Source organism: Pieris napi, chromosome 8 (assembly GCF_905475465.1).
Source record: "Pieris napi chromosome 8, ilPieNapi1.2, whole genome shotgun sequence".
Taxonomy (NCBI): Eukaryota; Metazoa; Arthropoda; class Insecta; order Lepidoptera; family Pieridae; genus Pieris; species Pieris napi.
In genome coordinates, this window is record NC_062241.1 from 2,323,708 (window position 1) to 2,345,668 (window position 21,961).

Sequence of the window (21,961 nt, forward strand, 5' to 3'; positions counted from 1 at the left end):
GACGCACGATCTCACTTTTGAAAATAGAACGCTTTTTCACTGCTCTCATCAAATCTAGGAAGTATTATTTTAACGACGTCGTTTTATAATTGCGGCACGCTTGCGGTGCTAACATTACCGACATTTATTCCGTAATACAATGACTACTATCAAATTGCTTTTGTACAATTTTAAAATCTTTAATTCCAAAACACATACAGTATTTACAATTTTCTTAACTTGCAATGGGCGGGGCATATAGCAAGATACACAGATAATAGGTGGACCTTAAAGACAACTGTATGGACCAATAGGAAGAAGGAGAAGAGGCCCCCAAAAAAAGGGTGGATAGAAGAAATAGAAGCGGTAGCAGGAAACGAATGGAGAAAGAGAGCCATAGACAGAGTCAGTTGGAAAAAGCTGGAGTAGGCTTTTACCCGTGAAGGGATTCCTATCGACGGTACTGAAGGAAGCTAGGTTATAGGAAAACAAGCAAAAGAAAAAAAAAAAAAGTAAAATAATCTAAGCTGTGTATTATAATTTTTTTTTGTCATGATTGGAAATAAAATGGGTTTATTATTATTATTTAACCTGCATAGTAATCATATTAAAAAAAATAATAAATAGAAAATTAAAGCATTTAAAAAGTAATGTTTTTATAAATACAAATGCAGGTAATTATCAAAGTTATTTATTAATTTAATAAAATTATATTATATTCGACCTGAATTTTGTGTTGCAAAATACTGGAATTCACTTGATTTCAAAGGTCATTCGGTATAAACACAGCGAAACCAGTAAATCTGTCCTTAATTCAATATTTGAACTTTTGATTTAACTTTGAGTCATATGGCGCATTTAATTCAGTTACGGATTTTGTTGAGATTTAAACCCTTGATATTATTAAATTAAACTTGATTTTTTATTTCCTCACACAGTGTATATCTGTACGCTCCTCTAGTTCGCAAGAAATTAAGTAAAACTTGGCGAAGCAGAAACGAATTAACCTAATATAAAGATTTTAGTTGGAGCCCGGTACATAGTACAGATGACCCCAGAGCTGGTACCTTCTTCCCCAAAGAATAAGTATCGCAATACAGTATGGAAAAGCTTCCATCATTAAAAGTACACTGCCACAGGGAACAAATTTTTTATATTTATTGATTTTTAATTAATATTTTTATATAAATATATTATGACATGGATTCAATAATTTAACGATAATTAACGTCTTAGATTTATTTTTATTTTACAAGTGGTATTTTTGTGTGGCATTTTTTAGAAAAAAGATTTGGTTAAAAACATTTTTTATTAAACGCGTATTTATGCAATAACTATATTGGATTTTTAAACAATATTACATATTTTATTAATATTTACGTCCCGTCACTTCTCAATGAGACATACTATATACTGTACTAGTTACATGACCTGCATATACAGTGACTCATATCATTTTTATAACTGCATAATTCATATTTTAAATTACCGCAACACAAGGCCGATTCATGAAGCCTTAATTACAGACAATTTTTAAAGTCATTAGGGTCCTTGAGCATAAAATATTGGTAAATATACACCCTTATTATAAGTTGGGTGTCGGCCTAGTGGCTTCAGTGAGCGGCTCCTTGCACGTACCAGCAAGTGGTAGATTCGTACATATAAAATTCAATTGCTGCACAGCCTGGGATCGAACCTACGTCCTTATGGATGAAAGACGCGTGCTGAAGTCTTCGCACTGCTCTTATAATAATATATATCTAAGTAATAAGTGAGTGTTCAATGCAGACCAGAGGAATGCATCCTTGAGTAGGATGTTCGTAGGTTCGATGCCCGGCTGTGCACTAATAGACTTTCTGTCTATGTGCGCATTTAACATTCACTCGAGCGGTAATGGAAAACATCGTGATGAAACCGGCTTGCCTTAGACCCAAAAAAGTCGAAGGCGTGTGTCAGGAGGCTGATCACCTACGTGCCTATTATATTGACAAAACACAGATACATAGATCTGAGGCCCAGACCTAAAAGGATTGTAGCGCCATTGATTTGTTTTTAAATAATAACCACATATCAACTCAAATTATATAAAAGAAAGGATAGTTGCCATGGTTACGAAGTTGTTCCATGTAAGAAATGGTAAGCAACCATAGTGAAAGGTATTGCCTTTAGGCCCTGTCTTATAATTATGTCGCTTATTAATAAAACGTACAGTTGTACGTACGTTGTTTTAGCTATAGTGGTATTTCGTTGTTTTTTGTTTTTGTAAGAGACAACAGCGTTTCAATTTAAATAGTGAACTGGAAATTAAATAAACGGGATAAACATACTTAAACTAATTAAGGTTTGTAGTGTGATGACCTATATCTTATTTACCTTAAGCAACGAAGAGAAGAAAAAGTGTAAACCATGTTCAAACATGCTAATTAGTGTCTGATTGACGGAAATTACAGTTGTTACTTAGACGAGTTTTTTAAACATTTTCACGAATACCACATTACGTAGAACATGTTTAGGGCTGTCACTGAATGTACGAGAGTATTTGTTTGCAAGGAGCATCTGTAAAGGTATTATTTATATTATTTAGTTTTTTTCAATTTTTTACCTACATAGTAAAATTAATAATAATAACAATTAAAATTTATAAATAGAAAATTAAAACAAATTAAAAGTTTGGTCCCTGTGGCAGTGTGCCTTTAACGCTGGCAGCATTTCCTCGCTGTAATGCGATACTTATTCGTTGAAAGAGGAAAGTACCAGCTCTGGGGTCACCGATACTATGTACGAGGCGCCAACTTAGACCCTTAATAAAACCTACCTTAAACTAAAGACAAACTGTTGAGTAAATCAAAATATACGGGTTCTATTAATTTGCAAAAGCTTATTAATAAAATATTCTAACGCATGTACATAAGTGCACATGCGTTTTTATTTTTTTAATATTTTTGATGGAATTTATACTAACGTAAATTGACAACCCTGCGTTTAACTTTTGATCCGGTTTCTTACATAAAATTACGTAAAGCTTTGCCGATCACCACGTTACTATAATTAACTTAAATATGTTCTTGTATAAGAATTACGAAGTATTTGAGACGGTAAATATATAGTTTATGGTCTGTTAGAAAGTCTATTCTTATTGAATAGTGTTACACTTTGTAAAGAATCGGGATTATTTATAAATGAATCTAACGAAAATCCTATATACCGATACGAAACATTTCAGATAAATATGACAATCTTTTTTACTTATTGGTTTTCGAAAGTGGTTTGAAAACTAAAACGCCTTATTACACCAAGCTTTAAGAGATCACATACTTATAAAATAAATTCAGAGAAAATCAACTTCTTCAGTTCTGTAGGTCATATTAGTGGTGCCACAGATCTTCTTCCACTCTTCTTTGTCTTCGGCAAGCCTCTGCGTCTGGGTGATGGTAAGACCTGTAAGGGCCTTTACTCAATCGGCCTCGAGGTCTGGTGAGGACTCTGCCAGTCACGACGACTTTTTCTAAACGCTAAACCGTGTTACATGTCCAAAACTCAGGATTTTGGTAACAAAGTGTTGAAAGACACCTTGTAACTGTCTTAGTATGTCTCAATCTAATTAAATAACATTATATAAATACTCTTGTATGTATGCTTTTGTTGTAAAGAACATCGTGAGACATCTCTCAGACTTTAACGACGTAAAAATTATCAATAAATACCAAGATTACGATCTTGGTAGAGTTTTCAATAGCCGGCTACCCACCCACTAAATCGGGTGTCTATGGGCTGCGATGACTGCCCTTTTTTGACGTCACGTATCCTATAAAAAGAGTGAAGACTTAGGGCGAATGACTATGTCCAAATACATTACGTTTATTATACGTATAGATAGCCTCGACTATGAATGTTGCCCTTAGACTCAAAAAATATTAACAAATAACCATACATTTCACACTCGATAACAATAACTTGTATACAATCTAATTGTTCATATAGAGGAGGTCAGTGGCATATAGTCAATTTATTACAAAAAAATGTACGTGAGATATATGCGAATTTGAAAGGTTAATAATCTCAATTATACCCAACAATAGATTACAAATAGTCTATTCTCTATAATTAGATAATTACAATTGTAATTCGATGTAATAGTTCTGAAATTATTGTAATTGTACAAATCATTTCGGATAGACGGGTTTTTCCAATTACAGCGTTTTTATCTGACATATCCGACAAAACTGACTTGGGTTTTTGATTATAATACATAATTAGCGTAGCAATAAAAACTACATTGAAATAATTTAGTTAGATTTTTATAAAGGTGCAAAAGTTTTAAGGGCCATGAATGGTGTAAAATGAGCTATGAGCTTATAACTAACACAACAACAAACTTGGCGTATCTAAGGGTCCATAAATCTAAATGACACTTATGTTATTGGACATTATCGGAACCGAGAATGTTAAAATACAATTTATAAGAGTAAAAACTAAAGGGCTCATATTTGCTTCAAGTGTGATAAACACATTTTGTTTACGCTTCTAATTAGTAACTAAAATATTTATATGTAACTTACCTGAAGTTGGGTTACATAACTCGTGGTAAGTGAAAAAATAGACCACAAGAACAGAGTGTCTTCCCGTTAAATAGAGACTAAGTAGATACTTTCTTATGTTAAAAATCCTTATTAGTTAGACTTAAATTACATATTAGTCTTAAGTTAGGCTAGATCGTAATGTTGCATGATGTCTCAGTGAAGACAAGCTGTATTTAAAAAAAACAGCGTGTCGAAAAGTACATTTTTGTGTTTCGTATTGATTTTTTTTTATCTTTAAATAGTGTTAAATAAAGTGACTTTTTCCTTAGGATTTTGAGTCCTATAACAAATATACCTATATTTTTATTTTATACCTTGAGTTCAATCATCATCAATGCCTTGTTTGTGGGGACACTTTGCCATCGCAATCTATCCAGTGCTTTCCACGTCCTTTGCGTGCTTTGTGGAACCAGCTGCCCACTGAAGTATTTCCGAATCAATTCGACTTAGGGTCCTTCAAGAAAAGAGCGTACCAATTCTTAAAAGGTCGGCAACGCACTCGTGAACCCTCTGGCATTGAATTGGACACTCCATGGGCGGCGGTATCACTTAACATCAGATGAGCCTCCTGCCCGTTTGCCCCCTGTTCTATAAAAAAAAAGTCCAATATCGAACTCCTATTGTTTCGAGGTACTTGACAACTATATCCCACGGTCTGACGGGTTTTCTCTTAATTAATTTAATTTATATATAAACAACTAGCGGAGCCTTCTATATTAGAACCAACGATTTAATTCAAATCCAGTAATTTTTATTCGTGCTTGTAAAGCGCTAAAGGTTGTACTTTAAACTTTTAAGCTTCACAGAGACTACAACTTAATGTTTCTGTTATTAGTCGAAAGAAATATAATATTTAAATTTTAATTTGGTTTAAATCTACTTCAATTATTATTAAATAACACTAATTACATCAAGCATAGATTAAGTTTGTGAAGCGTAACCCGAGAAGATCGTAGTTTCTTAACATTAATCAAAGTGAACCAGTCTGTTGCGTCAGGCAGGAGCTTAGACAATAGACATATCTTCCACACTGTCGCAAGTTATCTTCTAATAGGTATATAAAATTCTCGTGTCACGGTGTTTGTAATTAAACTCTTCCGAAATGGCTCGACCGATTTTCGTGTGCATATCCGTTAGGTCTGAGAATCGGACAACATATATTTTTCATCCCCCTAAATGTTAAGGGTGGTCCGGTCCACCGTTCACCTCAAAATTTTATTATTAGACAAAAAAAATATGGTGATATGACCCTTAACTTTCACACCTCTATGATCAATCCCTATTATTTATAGTAGATAGATATTTTAATTGAACCAATTTTTTTTTCCTAGAAATAATATAAGCGTATGACAAAACAACGTTTGCCGGGTCAGCTAGTTATAACATAGGTATATAATAAAAACGTTGAGCTCATCTGATCGTTTTTCGACTACCTTCAGAAAAGGACACAATTAACATCCCCAAAAAATTCAGTAAATTAAAATTATAACCTTATGTAATTCAATGGTAACTGAGAGATTATCATTTACATCATGCATGTAATATTATGACTTATTTAAATTTTTAAGGGGTCAAAGCCATGCACCTCTTTTATATTACTTGGGGTATTTCATATAAGTCGTAAAGATAAAAAAAATGTGGTGCTGTTTTAGGTGGAGCCGTTATTCGACAAATGTATTTATTTATTTACACTTCGTTGCAAATAAAAGAAACACAATACATACAAAATATAAGGGATGCAACGGGCGGCCTTATCGCTAATAAGCGATCTCTTCCAGGCAACCCTAGTTAATGAGAAAAACTAAAAAAAAAAAAGAAACATAATGCGTGCGAGAAGTGCAGAACCAAATGTTATATAAAAAAATATATATATGTATATACATATAAATATACATTACTCGGGAATAATGTATTAGAAAGTTACGAATACAACACCTAAAAGTTAACATAAGTTACCAAAAGCCTAAACTAATAGATAACTCACACTGAGTGATTTATTTCCTAATTTCTCTGATCTTATTTAAACATTATATTATAAAGTCAATAAACTTTGAATACTTTTACACGAGTTAAGTGTATATATATATATATATATATATATATAGTACCCTAAAGTAATACAAAAAAAAATAAAAAAATACCTATTATTGTAATATCAACTAATGAATTCACTTCGATGGTCCACGATCACTTTTTTTTTATAATAAATATTATCTCAGACGTGCACAATTACTAAAAAGGTTATCGCCGGGAATCAAATCCGGATCAGACGAACGTTTACTAGTAGTTAGTACAAGCATCATTGTTATAAGATTTTTTCTGATTTTATCAGTATTAAAAACGTCTCAAGTCTGCACGCGCTTATTAAAACAAATTACTTTCAATAAAAAACCTATTCAGAGTTTTTCCTTTATATAATTGTTTAAACTGAGATTATTTCTTTAGCAACAGTTGAGTACAGGTGAATCACGAATATAAAGTTTTATTACTAGCATTTGTTTATTTTTAAATAATAAAACGACTTAATAAACTTCTTTACTGTTCTAGTATCATTTATAAGAATTTTAATCCATTTAAATCTCGAGTTACAGTACAGTACGGCTATAGATGATTAATATTTGGCAGAATCAGTATTAATAAAACCTGGACTTCCGTATTTGTCACATGATCATTTGTTTTGGAGTACTAGGCAAGTAGGTGATCAGCCTACTGTGCCTGACACACGCGGTCGACTTTTTGAGTTTAAAGCATGCCGGTTTCCACACGATGTTTTCCTTCACCGCACGAGCGAGTATTAAATGCGTACATAGACAAAAAGTCCATTGGTGCAGCTGGGGTTCGAACCCACGACCTCTGGGATGAACGTTGCACGCCGAATCCACTAGGCTGCAGATCAGATTTCGTGATAAAATTTCTTTAATACCACTAAGTAATAACTATCCCTTTCCTAGGTGTCGTCTATCTATCACTTTTCATCACAGCGTAAACACAAGTCTAGAGAAAGAGACAAATATGAACTCTAGATAAATATTTATTTCTGGAAGGGTAGTCTGGAATGCATACCCACTTAAATGCGATCTCACAGTCATCAATTAATATTTCATTAAAAAATCGATTAGCACTAATACAGTTATAAAATTATCATAATTATTTCAATGTCTATTATATTCCATTTGAATTGTGACATGATTCAATCGCTTCTGATTATGTCGATTTATTTATGTTTCCGGTTGCAGTTATTCTTGTATGATATTTTTAATTTATCCAATTTTCTAGTTTTCCAAACGCTCGGCTATTATTTTAATAGAAATTATATATAATTTCTATTAAAATGATATATGAGGTATACCTCTAAAAAAAAAATATTTTTATTCCTGCAGATAAAGTTGGCCTCTAAAGCCTATTTTGGGGTTGCAGAATCGACCGTATAAACCAACCGAATATGACTTTGATGCATTAATATTATTATTAGTTCATAATCTTGAATATAACGTTGATAACAATAATTAATTATATTCTTAAGAATAATTTAATTGCAGATTATTTTCTTATCGTCTATTATGATGCCTTGATTATTCATTTCGTTGCATATAATTTTATTACAAACAGGATTTTAAATTAAAAAAGGGGTTTGCTTGGGTAACAAGATCACGTATTTATTTTAGATCACTGAAGTCATCGCTGTTTGAATTTGTATTTTTTTTTTCTTTTCGCCCATTGTACATTTTTAAGCCAAAATATGTCTATGTATGTGTATGTGTAACTGCTATAGAATCATATACACTATATAATATATATAATCATATATATTATTATATATTCCGTTCCGTAGTATTCCTAATTAATATCTATGTTGGATTATTTCCTGTGTCTCACTTAAAACAGTTCTAATAAATAAGATTTTTCTTAAATTTGCATTTTTGTTGTTTTAGGATCACCTAGAATATATAGGATTGTGTTCCTTGTAAAAAAATAATTTGCATAAATCTCGTAAAGGAATAATTTAAACTGAGTAGCATAAACAAACAATGAAAAATTAACAATAAAAAAAACCAGTTTTAATACACACGTTTCTCTATGAATTTCTCTAGACATAAACAATGTTTTAATCGAAAATAAGTTGTGATGTCACTGTCAACAGATCAAATAGGTTCATGGCATATCTATCGTCTAAGTTGACGTAAACTTGACATTATCTGTTACTCAGCGGAAATGTCTAAACTAAGGATGTTCAGAGGCCAATTAATAATAAACAATCCTTTGTTACAGATCATTTATCTGGACCAGAATGCCATTTGGCTGCTGACATCTGAGTGAATACGTCGTACCGAGGCTAAAGGCTTCTTTTTATATTTGATAATGGCATCAATGAAATCATGTGTGTGGACGGCCGTTGGCGTGTTGTGTGTTTTGGGGCAAATTTTGGGCTTGGACAATGGTTTGGCTTTGACTCCGCCGATGGGATGGCTCGCGTGGGAACGCTTCAGATGTAACACAGACTGCAAGAATGATCCTGATAATTGTATAAGGTGAGACTATTAAATCTAAATCGTTATATATCATTTTGATGGATAAAATTTGCTACGTACTTCTCAAACTCAAACTCAAAATATCTTTATTCAAGTGGGTAACCAAGTACACTTTTGAATCGTCAAGTTAAATTAATCGTAAATTTACATTTACTACCAGTTCGCAAGTCAAGGGCGTAGAGCGGGTAAGGGTACGGTATTCTATAGGTAGGTACTCCCGGATTGAAATGTAATTTTTTTTTCAACGCATCAAAGATTTTTCTAGTCGCGTATCTCTGATAGGCCGTAATAATAATAAGTAAAAAATTATTTTCTATTTTTAAAGAAACAATAAAAGCTTGAAAAGATCTAACGAATAATATATATCCAAAACCTTTCAATGTAATTTGAGATTTCTCTTATTGTGTCTTATCGAGCTTAATCTTCCAGCGACCGCCTGTTCCGAACGATGACTGATATCCTGGTCTCCGAGGGCTACGCAGCAGCTGGTTACGAATATATCAACGTGGATGACTGCTGGCCTGAGAGGGAAAGGGACCCTCGTGGCCGATTGGTGCCGGATAGAGAACGGTTCCCGTATGGCATGAAGAGTTTGGCGGATTACGTAAGTACATGTATTTATAACATCGAATAGTTGGAGTTGTGGAATGGTAGGTAAATTTTTGTATGGGAAACTATGGGCGTAGTTGACTTTGGAAACCTACGATCTTGCTGTATGAATTGTTATACACATAGAGAGAGATAGAGATGCCAGAGCATTCTTTTAGCTAGTCCTCCTTAACGACCCGACATTTAGAATTGGAATAACATTGAACTCGTCCCCATAAATGATAGCCAAAGCGTGTCTTGCGACGAAGTACAAAGGCGGAAATGCCCAATTAAAATTACTATTAAAAAAGCTATTATTAAAATTAAGATTTTCAATTTTTTTTACTAACATTACGAAATGTTACTTTTATGAAATAAACAATTTAGGTTTTATCGTATTGATATAATCTTGTGATTTGAATATAACATATTAACCGATAGTAAAATTATTTTACGCAGTTGTATATAAATTATTAAATTAGTTTTAATTATCTTGTTTTTGGCCTTTGTCACCAATATGACATCCTTGGTAAATATTTCCTACATTATTTTAAACAAATACCAATATAAAAGAAAATCGCCTCGACAATAACATTTTTATAAAATTTGTTACAATAACTTCCGATTCCATTATTTGAGAGAAATCTTCTATTTGTTCAAAATTCTCTGAGAATTTACTCAGCTTTCACTAAATTTGGAACTTTAATTTGATAAAAATACTTTACTTCATTGTATACGCTATAGGGCTAGCATTTCAAACAAAATATAATACGACAGTAAATATATATAATAAAGGCGTTATATCTATATTAGCCTAGTTTATTGAATTAGTCCAGTTAATACCAAACTCACATTCACCTTATATACTACGTAAAATAAACCAAATCAAAATTGTATGGGATACCATTAGCTGATGACAGCTGGATAAAATATTTTAAAAAATGCCGCTACTTCTTGGTCTGGGCCTCAGATTTCTGTATCTGTGTTCATTTTTTTTTTAATAGGCATCGTCCCCTTTGCACGGTGTATCAGCACCGTATGGGTCTAGTCTTGGGTCCTCACAATTTTTTCCTTCACCGTTAAAGCAAGTGCTAAATGCGCACATAGACAGAAAGCCCACTAGTGTACTACACTGCTCATTCTGGATTAGATAGTAATTATAACAGCCCTGCGATTCTGTAACTCACTTCACGCACTCACACAGCGGTTTTCGCATCGGCGGTCGCTCTCAAATCAGTCGTGAAGCAGTCATTTTATGATTTGGCATTCTGAAAAGGTGGGAGCTTGTACTTTATTGTTTATCAGAATGCCAAATCATAAAATGACTGCTTCACGACTGATTTGAGAGAGACCGCCGATGCGAAAACCGCTGTGTGAGTTCGTGAAGTGAGTTACAGAATCGCAGGGCAGCTCTGGCAATTTCATAGTCAGCCATCCTACATATAAAGGTAGAATAATAATACAAAATTGTATATCCCGCCCCATCGTTACGAATAGAACTGATTATTATACTTTTCATAGCCTTTTATCGTCTGTTTTACAATGTACGGATAAGTTCTACATAAGTTCCAAATTAGCTATTTATTACTTATGGTAGGATAAACACTATTGTTAAATTTCACGACTGTCAGATAGCGCTATTCGTCACATAAAGTACATCATAAGTTATGAGTCCGATGAAGTATCAAATAGCACAATTTATCTTCCAAATAATTTATGTGTTGCATAGCTATTTGGTACTTTATCCATACATTGTGAAACAGACTCTAAGTCTTAGAGATAAATTCTGACACCTAGGAAAAATGTTTCATTGCTCGGTTGCCAACCCTAGATTCCGTGCAGTCGTATGTGAGACATGTAATTGTATTGCGTGTCTCACTATCTCTATATCTCCGTGACGACATCATTATACAAAGAATAAATCACTTTTTAGCTCAATTTCAATGACATAACGCTAGGACGTTGATCTGGATGCCTTTTGTCGTGGTAATTGTTAATGTTCGGAATAACACGCGTTACCAAATAAGATAATTATTCCATGTTTTATTTATTTGTTGATGATTGCGTTGATTTGTTCTCGGAATTGGTTGAAATAAAATCGTTTTATACGAGAGAACTTTTGATATATCGTCTTCATTTACGATAATTTGGTTATAATCGCGGACAAATGTAATAAAAAGTAGTAGTAAAATATTACTAGATTGAATTATGTAGAAGTATATACAAAAATACTTTATTCAACCAGTTTTTTTTGGTTTATGGTTTATGGTAGGGGAGCCCAAGAGGGGATTTCGGGATTTACTCAAGCGCGGCAGATTAATATATAGGGGGATACCTTGTACCCGGTTAAGTACCTCCACAAAATATGAGGCCCATATATAAAGCCGCACGTGAAGGAGACAGAATCAGTTTAGTAAAAAAAAATTGACCATCAGAAATTCCCGAGCGCGTCAGATTAAGGTAGGGTGAGTTAATTACATCCTAAAAAGTGTATATTCCACTAATCTGACAATTTGAGAGTGACGGAAAAAAAGGGGAGGGCAACAAAGTTGTAAAAAAAAAACGTCATCTCGACATTCTCGAGCGTAGCTAATTTTTTTTTTATTTTGAAGGAAATAATTCAAGAATAATGAAAAATATATAATCTGACGATTTCCGCAAGCCGAAATAACAAAAATTCGTCGATAAAGTTAAATGCGTGCAGCTGCGTGATGTCTACATTTCCTTAAACCGATCGGAATCTACTAAACGGCGTTCTAAACATTTCCCTCAAAATTACATTTCCTGTGAATTTGAACCGATTCGGACCGATAGATTTTGAGAAATTTTGAAAAATCTTAAAAAAATAAGAAATATTTTTTTTTAAAGTGGTTTCTTTATCGATCAACTTCAAAAACTAATCCGCCTTTGAGCTTGAAAAACCACGTCGATCGCCACCAAGCTGGTCAAAAGCGGTTGATTCGTTCGAGAGATATCGTACACGAAAGAAACCCGAAAAAGTGTTTTTTCGGGATTACTCCGAAATTTGTGGTTCGATCAATTAAAATTGCAAAATTATTTATGAGGATGATAAAACTGCGTCGAATGCCGCCAACCGCGTGAAAATTGCTTGATCCATTCAAAAGTTATTGCGGTTTGAAAATTCCAAAAATAGTGTTCTATGAAACTTCTATCAGACTTTCGAGCTGGGAGAGCTCAAATGCATAGAAATGTTATTTCTTTGAACTCAGCGAGCTCAAAATATCAATTTTAAGCGCCCAGGAATGGAATTAGCGGGAAGTTGCAGGGATGGCCCTTTAGGTGAACCGTTTTTCTATTTTTTTTTTGTCAGATCAGGCGAATCCCTCTAGATAATCGTCAGATTATGAGACAGTACGTTTAGAACATAAAGATGAACCACATATATCTTAATCTGACGCGCTTGAGTATTTCAAAATTGCGATTTTTTTTTGCAAATTAAGAAAATGGCTGTGGGTTTGCGTCCCATCGAAATCGTCAGATTAGTGAATGAGAGCTTTTTTTTGGTGCACTTAACACTCCCTTAGAAAATCTGACGCGCTCGATAATTTTTTTTTTTTTTTAATTTTCAACCCTTAAATACAACCACCCGCATCATGCAAACGATCAGATTAATATACGTACATTATTAAAAATACGTAGGGCATAGATGCTATCAATATCTGACGCGCTCGAGGATGTCCATGCAACAGTTTTTTTTTACATATTTAACAATCTATAACCGCTTCCCCCACCGATGAAAAGGAATTTATCATATAACATTTTTTTCTTCTTTTTATCTAAGCTTTGCATCCCAATAGGTCTCTACGACGCTCGAGTAAATCCCCATTTAGCATCGTGGGCTCCCCTACCATTAGAAGATAAATTTTTGACCACGGGTGGTGCAAGTAAAATGCCTATAACACGATACATAAAGATTCCAAGATTCCTAAAACACGTGATTTCGCTGGCGGTTTTTATGTCCAAATACATAATTAGCAATTCACAATCTTGTTTTTTAAATATTTTTAAATCTATTACCATATTCATTTTTATCGAAAAAATGTATATTTACATAGTAGGAAATAGAAACTAATTTACTTTTATAACAAATTAATTTGAATATATTTTCGAGTCATTTAGATTAATCAAATTAGTGTTAAGGTTTATAAAACTGTGTTTTTGTGTGATACTTAATGAATCGCAGTGATAATACAGTCTGCTATAACTTAAACATTAAATTTATAGCGGAGTTCGGAACTTAGAGTGTTACTTAGATAGTGGTAACTAAGTAACGGAAGAATAAGTTCACTTATTAAGGTCAAGACTACAAATATAAATTTGTGAGGAATATCTGTATTATTATGTCGAAGGTTATACATTAATCCCAAAACATAGTCTCACCGTCTGGTGTTCTTCATTTCGTGTTCATTACACGATTTAGACAGTTGTACAGGTTGGAGATTAATCATTGTACAGTTGTACACGCATGTTTTGTACGAGAAAGTGATCGGAGAAAATGAAAATATTCACTCGGGTTTATTTTGATTATTGTATTACCTTCTTCTAACGTTTTAAAAGTTTCTTATCTTACATACTAAATCTGGATTTAAGATCAACGTTTTAAATTTTTAAATGTTAAACTTGAGAACGTGGTCAGTTTATGTGCTCCCGAAAACAATTAGTCTTCGGCTCATATGGCATCACATTTGGGACAAGTTCAAACTCGAAGAATCAGATTTAATTGCGTTACGAATTAGGCCAAAAAGACTCTTCACATTTAGGGTATTTTCATTATACATCGACGCATGAATGCATCTTAAATTCTTAGGAAGAGTTCAAACATTGTATAGACACTCAGAGTTGCTTATTGACTTGCATTCTCCAGTGCAGAATGCAACGAAGAGTGTACCTTCACCTATTTGGTCGTCTACAAGTACCTACTCATGCGTTTCGTGACGTAGCGCTTTCTCGGACTACAAAACTTTAACCTCTACCTTTGAGTCAAGTACACCGACTATACCCACGTATTATACAACATACGATGTCCCGATTTGAAGTAGTTTTTCCTGTAATCACGCTCGTGACAATGTCTGTACCTTTTTGCCTATTGTTATCAACTCTCACGCGTATCAAAGTAGAAATTGTATTACGACATCGAAGCTTTTGTCCATTCAAACTTCTTGTTTGCTTTTTAGTAATTCTTTGAATGATTTGTGGACACTTTCTAGGGCATCGTTGATATCCGCGTTTGGCTTGACTATACATTACCTGTATTGTATATAACAAGTTAAGCAATACTTCGCTGTGAAATTATAGGATGGGTACTTGGTTTCAAAGCGTTGGCCTAGTGGCTTTAGCGTGCGACTCTCATTCCTGAGGTCGTAGGTTCGATACCTGGCTGTGACCAATGGACTTTCTTTCTATGTGCGCATCACATCGGGAGAAAATCAGCTTGCCTTAGACCCATAAAGTCGACGGGCAGTGTCAGGCACAAGAGGCTGATCACCTACTTGCCTATTAGATTGACAAATTATAATGAAACAGTTATAAAAATCTGAGGTCCATCCCAAGTAGGATTGCAGCGTCACTGACTTATTTATTTACTTGTTTTTAAAATGATTTCCCTTTCCATTTAAAAACGCCAATTTTCTAGACTTTGTTCTATAGGCGTAACTATTAGAAATTAGCATACCTAGTATAGAAGAAACGTTGTTGTCAGAGCATTGAGGCTATGCGCATTGTTTTACTATAGAAAGTTCTCTAATATTATGTTACATACATTTCGTAGTTGTAACGAATTATTGTTTATAATTTACGGCTATTGCAAATAAATGCTTGAAGTCAGCCCGAAAGGCACAAAGCTTTTTCTTATCTATGATAATAAAATAATTATACTCTAGTTAATAGAAATCTAAGCCGACAAAATATTTAATTAATTTATGAAGTACTTTATAATTTCTTGAATAGACAGATAAATCTATTCAAACAGATATTAGCGATCTTCGTCGCTATTTAATATTAATTCACATTTAACTCAATGTTTGCATACGGAAGTTTACTGTTATGATTTAATGCTAATGAGTAGAAAGTTTGTATGTCAAGTTCAGGAGGTTATCTCAGACGTCGGAAGTGGCATTGATGAGTTCTGTACGTGCGACACACAAACACGTGTTTACGGAAATTAATATTAGTAATATTTACATATATTATATATTAAAGAAATTTTTAAAAATGCAAAGTAAAGTTTCACATTAGATGGTTAAATACTTAGGAACCCTATATGCCTTTCAGGCACGCGATCAGGCTGATCTGTGGCCGAGAATATATTCAGCAGGGGAGTATCAAATCTCCCTTTTCCTAAAAAGGGACTTTGTTTGCTTTAAGTAAGGTCTGGTGGGCTTGGCGTCTCCTGCCGTGCCCGGGCGACAATTGATCGGGAAATATCCTCATGATATTTATGGACATTAGATTAGTTTCATAGTCTCTTTGAATTCTCTTTACGGATGTAGAATTTTCAGAACAATTTAATTTACATCTTCCACAAGCTACCTGAGTGGCCAAGAATTTGTGATCCGTTTGTGTCCAAAGTATATGTAGGAAACCAATTTTTTTGCATTTGTTCTCACATAAAAAGGTTGAAGGTATGAAGGTTGCAGGCGGTTGCAGGTGACCATGCCAGGGTCACTTTATTTAACGTGACCCACCTTCTCGTTTGTCTCATGTCCCATAAAAAATGTTTTTTTTATTTTTTTTTGCATTGGTCAAAATTGTCTCTTATTAAGAATAAAGTTGACTTTTAATTTGTTTCGTTTTATTTTATTTTTATTAAAAATATAGGTACGTCTAACGGAACTTGTTATTGTCAATATATCTTAATAAGTCGGTTAAATTACGGCTTATTACTTTCACAGAATGCGGTAGGCGCTGTCAACGCTAAATCATCTGTTATATTATTTACGCGGCTTATTCACTTAACATTTTGATTGTTTCCTTAGATTACGTTTATAATCATTTCTTAGTTCCATGTTTCATAATTTATTATTAGTATAGAATTTTTTTAGACACTTTTATCGTTATTGGATCGAGATACTTATATCATAAAGTATTGTAGTCAAAAGAATCACTTAAGTCGCTGTCTTTACCTTATTGTACGAATTCTGTATCTGTTTCTTTGATTAATTATAAGTACCAAACTTGTGTAGGTTTTTAAACAAGTTTGCTTGGAATCAACCAACGAGTTAAAATATATTAATTTGTTCTTCAATCAGTTTGACAAATTACAGTTCAAATATATTCATACATATTTGTATTTAATTAAAAAAAAAAAATATGGCTCTGGCACGATTTGTGCATTAGCCAGCGTCAAGTATAGGATTTTTTTATAATTCGTGCTTGTCTTTAGAAATTCGACCGTGTCCTCCATGTACGGTTTAGGCACTCGCCCGGTACCGCACAACCCTCCCAAAGGCCGAGAACAAATTTAAATTAAATTAAAACTTGCCCTCGAACCGGGAATCGAACCCGGTACTCCTCACCTAGCTGCCACTTAATAAGACCGCTAGGCTATGAGGCCCCTAATTTTAAATTATTGGCTACAAACTTAAAATTCTTTCCAAACAAGTTTTACTAAGACTTTGACATAAATTGTCAAACATGGATAAGCCACAGAACTTTCGTTGAATGAGCACAGATAATCAAAGTAAAAAAGAACAGTTTTTAAGTAATAGTTAAAAGCTTTCAAGTTGTATTACATTTACGAAAGTAATAAAAGCCGAGTTTCCAATTTTAATAGAATCGAAAAAATTACTTGCCATATATTTATTTTTAATTCAAGGCAATTGACGTTTATTTCTTTGACCCGGCACGCATTTTCAAACCTGGTAACACACTTTCCCAGACACAAATCGGCCATAGCGAATATTACAGATCTACAATCATTCTAAAATTATGCTTGAAAGATGGAAAATCACATTTATGAAGACTTTCTTTATCTATTTCTAGGTTACGATTATTTAATGCAATTCAATGGCGGAATGCATATTTAGGTACGCTCTAGAAAACTTATTTCCCTCTCTACATCTTAAAATTTATTAGAAAGGTCACAATTAATGTAGCTTTGGTTATTTTTGGATTAAATTTGACAATTGACTGACTAATATTACAATTGGCATAATTCTTCGTGACTCGATCGATTACTTCATAAATAACTACCACATTGCGATGTTCACGTGATTAAATTATCAATTAAATCACGAGAAATACCTGCCCCGTAAACTATTTAGATATATTATATGTATAATATAAAAAGGAGAAATTTATTTAAATAAATGTTTTGGTATGGAGGTCCGAGGAGAGAGATTTCGGTCCAAAACAAATGAAAATCGAAACAGTAATTAGCAAATAGTGTTATTTTATTAATGCCAAATGCAGAATATTAGAACCTACATACCGTGAATAAATTGCAAGCAAATGGAATTAACAATTTTATAATAGAAATATTAAATTAAATTACGCTGAATATGTTTTGCAGTAAAGTAATTAAATAAAATTTAAATTTGGAATTTTTCTTTATCGTTTTTTGCAGTCGGTCAAATCAAATTTGAATGATAATGAAGCATGAGAACTCACGTCAGAACTACGTGCGCTTACGCATTGAAATGAGATCAGACCGATACAAAGGCCTTTTATGCGCTTGATCATCTGTAGTCAAGTCTTGTCATTATTCTAATGAACTATTAGTATTTGCGGCGTTATTATTTCATCTATTAAATATTACTATTAAGGGCTATCTAGCTCAGCTTATACATTGCATTTGTGTGTAAACATAAACAAATCTATTATATATTGCATAATTTATATGTATAAATCCTGTAATAATGACAGTCTCACCAAAACTGCTTACAAAGAAGAAAGATTTGTTTGACTCAAATTGGACCAATTTCAAACATTATCCCAGTCTATAGTAGTACAACACCACGTATATATATATATATATATATGTACACCGCTATATATATATATATAGCGGTGTTTTCCTACGTGGGGCCAACGTCCCAACGTCCCCGGTCAATTCTATTGTTAAGGGGGGCTATTCAATTTTTTTTAATATTTGGAATTTGAATTTCCCTTTTTCATTTTATGTTTCGAAAATATACTTACTGGTTACTTACATACATATGTCATAAGAATTTTAGAAAGGCTTTGGTGGGGCAAGGCACAAAAAAGATTATTCGCAAAATATATTAACAATAAAAATTCAGGCGTGTGAGGCCGCTAGTTTTTTCATAACTGGTCATGATAAGAACAAATTAACATGTTAATAAAGTTATCTAATCGTCGCTAAATATCAATAAAAGTAGTGCAGTGGTATTGCTCTGAAAGCGTAACAAACACAGCATTGTTTTCACTTTCATACTCTTAGCAATTGCTAAGGTAAATAGTTTTAAATTTTATATGTAGGTCAATGATTTTAGTGTAAATACATTTATTTCTATACTGGAAAATCTATGATTGTGAAACTCCGTTTGATGGTCTTAAAGCTTGTAATAATATAAGAGCTTTTGAAGCTTTAAATGTTATTAAATTATATTAAATTAAGCTATTATACAATTTACTGAATATATTATGGCCCGCCAATTTTCTGAACTGCTTGATAGCAATATGTGGTGTACATCTCTATATATAAAAAATTCTCGTGTCACAATTTTCGTTCCCATACTCCTCCGAAACGGCTTGACCGATTCTTATGATTTTTTTATGCATATTCAGTATGTCTGAGAATCGGCTATTATCTATCTTTAAAACCCCTTTGTGATAAGGGCTGTCCACCCCAAAAAATATTTTTTAGATATTTTTTTTGTTTTTATTTTTTTATGATATAGCATGTATTTTTATACATACAACCCCTAATTTTCACCCCTCTACGATCAATTCCTATATTTGATTATAATAGATAGTTATTATTATTGTACGAAAAAAATGTTTTCTAGAAGTAATATACATCGCAAAACATACGTTTGCCGGGTCAGCTAGTTAAAAAGGTTTTCCAGCTTTAGATTTTAGGATAAAATTGATAATTGAGCAATCTCGTATGTTATAAAGTATTATTTCAATATCGTATCGTATACAGGGTCATAGTTTGTGAGTATATCTGAATTACCCTTACAACTAGTATTACTATATCTGTTTTAGTGTTGACATTAGTTTTCTGCATTTATTTTCTTTATAGTTAGCCTTCTATGCTTTATGGTTATACATAGACATACAGTCTTAGACGCATAAATACGTAAAAAACTAACAAATAAATTTAAATTATAATTTAAGTGTGTTCCAATTAAAATAAATCGTAAATGGTAATAGGGTGACCAAGTTAACTGAGACAATAAATAACTCGAGCGAAAATGAATATTTTGACAGTTCAATGTCAGCAGCGTGAGAAAAACTGAACATTCATTTGAACCAGAGCAAAGCTGAAGGTTGTATCAAGATGAACGCGGGTATTGGGTTTCGTATATTAACTTTTTATATTAGGTATCTTTATATATATAAGATGAAATTTTTTATGTTTGTTTAAGAGGATCTGGGAATGGTTTAGATTCACAAATCAGCCCGGCAGGTGGCGCTGCAGTCGGTACTTTCATACTTTAATATACTAATAGCTTGAAATATCATGCAGGACAACGTCTGTGGGGTCCGCTAGTAATTTTATATATTTTTTTTTATACGGAAGCAAGGTTTTCTTTGTTAGTTGCTGTAAGCATTATAAACTTAGCCGCGTCTATGGTAAATATTAATAACATTTTTTTAATGAATCACTAGTACAGATAAACTTAGTGTTAAGCATGACTCCCGGATGTCAAAAACGTATTAAATTATAAATAAGTCTCAATTTTAAACCTAGGAGTTTTCTTACTCATCGTAATCAAAGTAATGTTATTATTACATAAATACGTACAAGAATCAACACACAACAAAACAAATACAGTACAATAAAATACAATTAACTCAAATTACAAATCGGGCTACGGTCAGACCTCCCGTCTTTGTATAGTAGGGTTTAAAAAAATCTATTACGTAGGCCTGTATACGACGAACCACCAATATATACAGGTAACAAAATGTATTCATGGTTATTAACATTTGATTAATGATAATATTTGATTAGCTTAATGTCAACTTTTCTTCGTTACTTTAATCTGTGGTCTTTAATCCGTCCTGTCATTGGAATGTGCTATTATTAGGTATGAACAATTAATAGGCATACTCCATTATATTATATTCTCCACGTTTATTGAGTTTTTTATTTTTCATAGTTTAACGGAATTCTAAAATTCAACAAGTTAAGCAGGCCAAGTTCAAGAAGAAACTCATTGATGCTTTTAACGAACAGTGTTTCGTTATTTCCGCAACTGCAAAATCAGCAAGGCTGTCGTACTAATGAAACCACTATTCGTAATAGCTGTATACATTTTAAATCAGAAAGGAGAAAAATAAGAGTTATAACAAAAATTTGGATAAAAATTAATGACATAATTATTTAATTATTTGTTTATTTAACGTTTCGTTGCGAAAATCAGTATAATAATTAAATAATTAGAAGGTCCTTCTAACTGTTAACCTTAACATTTTTGCGCGTTTTCTTCCAGGCAACCTTTAACAGGAAATTAAATTAAATAAGGTGAGCCCAAGAAGTGTAAACCTACATAATATACATAATAAGTTAGACATAAAGAAATTAAAATTAAAATCTTCTATTTATGTAAGTACTTCTACTTCGTTAGACAATGCTTTAACTTAAATAATCATATATAATAGACCGTGAAATTTTATCGGGCTGTTTTTATGCCTACATTATCACGTACGTTATTCAATTGTTTTAGAATGTTAATTGTGATACGCCTAAGTACAGCCTATTCTTTCAATTCTTAATTCTAAAGCTTTTTTAATCACTGCGACCGCAATCTCATTATATCACAATGATTATTTCGACACAACCCCTGTATGTGAACTGTGAACAATACATAACAATAACACATAGAACTAGAACCATAGTGTAAAGAATATAGTGGGGAAATATCTTTTTAAATTTGGAACGTTAGTGAGAGATTAGTTTACGTGTGAATTGACAATCTGTGTTTTATATTCTTGTTAGATATATTATACTTATAAAATTTTCGATTCATATTAATTAAATTGTACCTTATATTATATTGATAAAACCAAACTTACATCATACATCCCGTGTGGCCCATATAACAAAAAAAAGGGTGCGTGCACTTATTTACG

At 32.8% G+C, this 21,961-nt stretch overlaps 1 protein-coding gene across 2 annotated transcripts in view; it reads left to right on the plus strand.

The window, feature by feature from the left end:
• Nucleotides 1-21,961, plus strand: part of LOC125051849 (alpha-N-acetylgalactosaminidase) — a 50,596-nt gene that overhangs the window by 13,601 nt on the left and 15,034 nt on the right. For both annotated transcript variants that reach the window (XM_047652437.1, XM_047652438.1), the window contains exons 2-3: nt 8,829-9,088; nt 9,518-9,692. In XM_047652437.1, coding sequence (XP_047508393.1) covers nt 8,919-9,088; nt 9,518-9,692 — 345 coding nt within the window. In that variant the 5' untranslated portion in view covers nt 8,829-8,918. The remainder of the gene's footprint in view (nt 1-8,828; nt 9,089-9,517; nt 9,693-21,961) is intronic.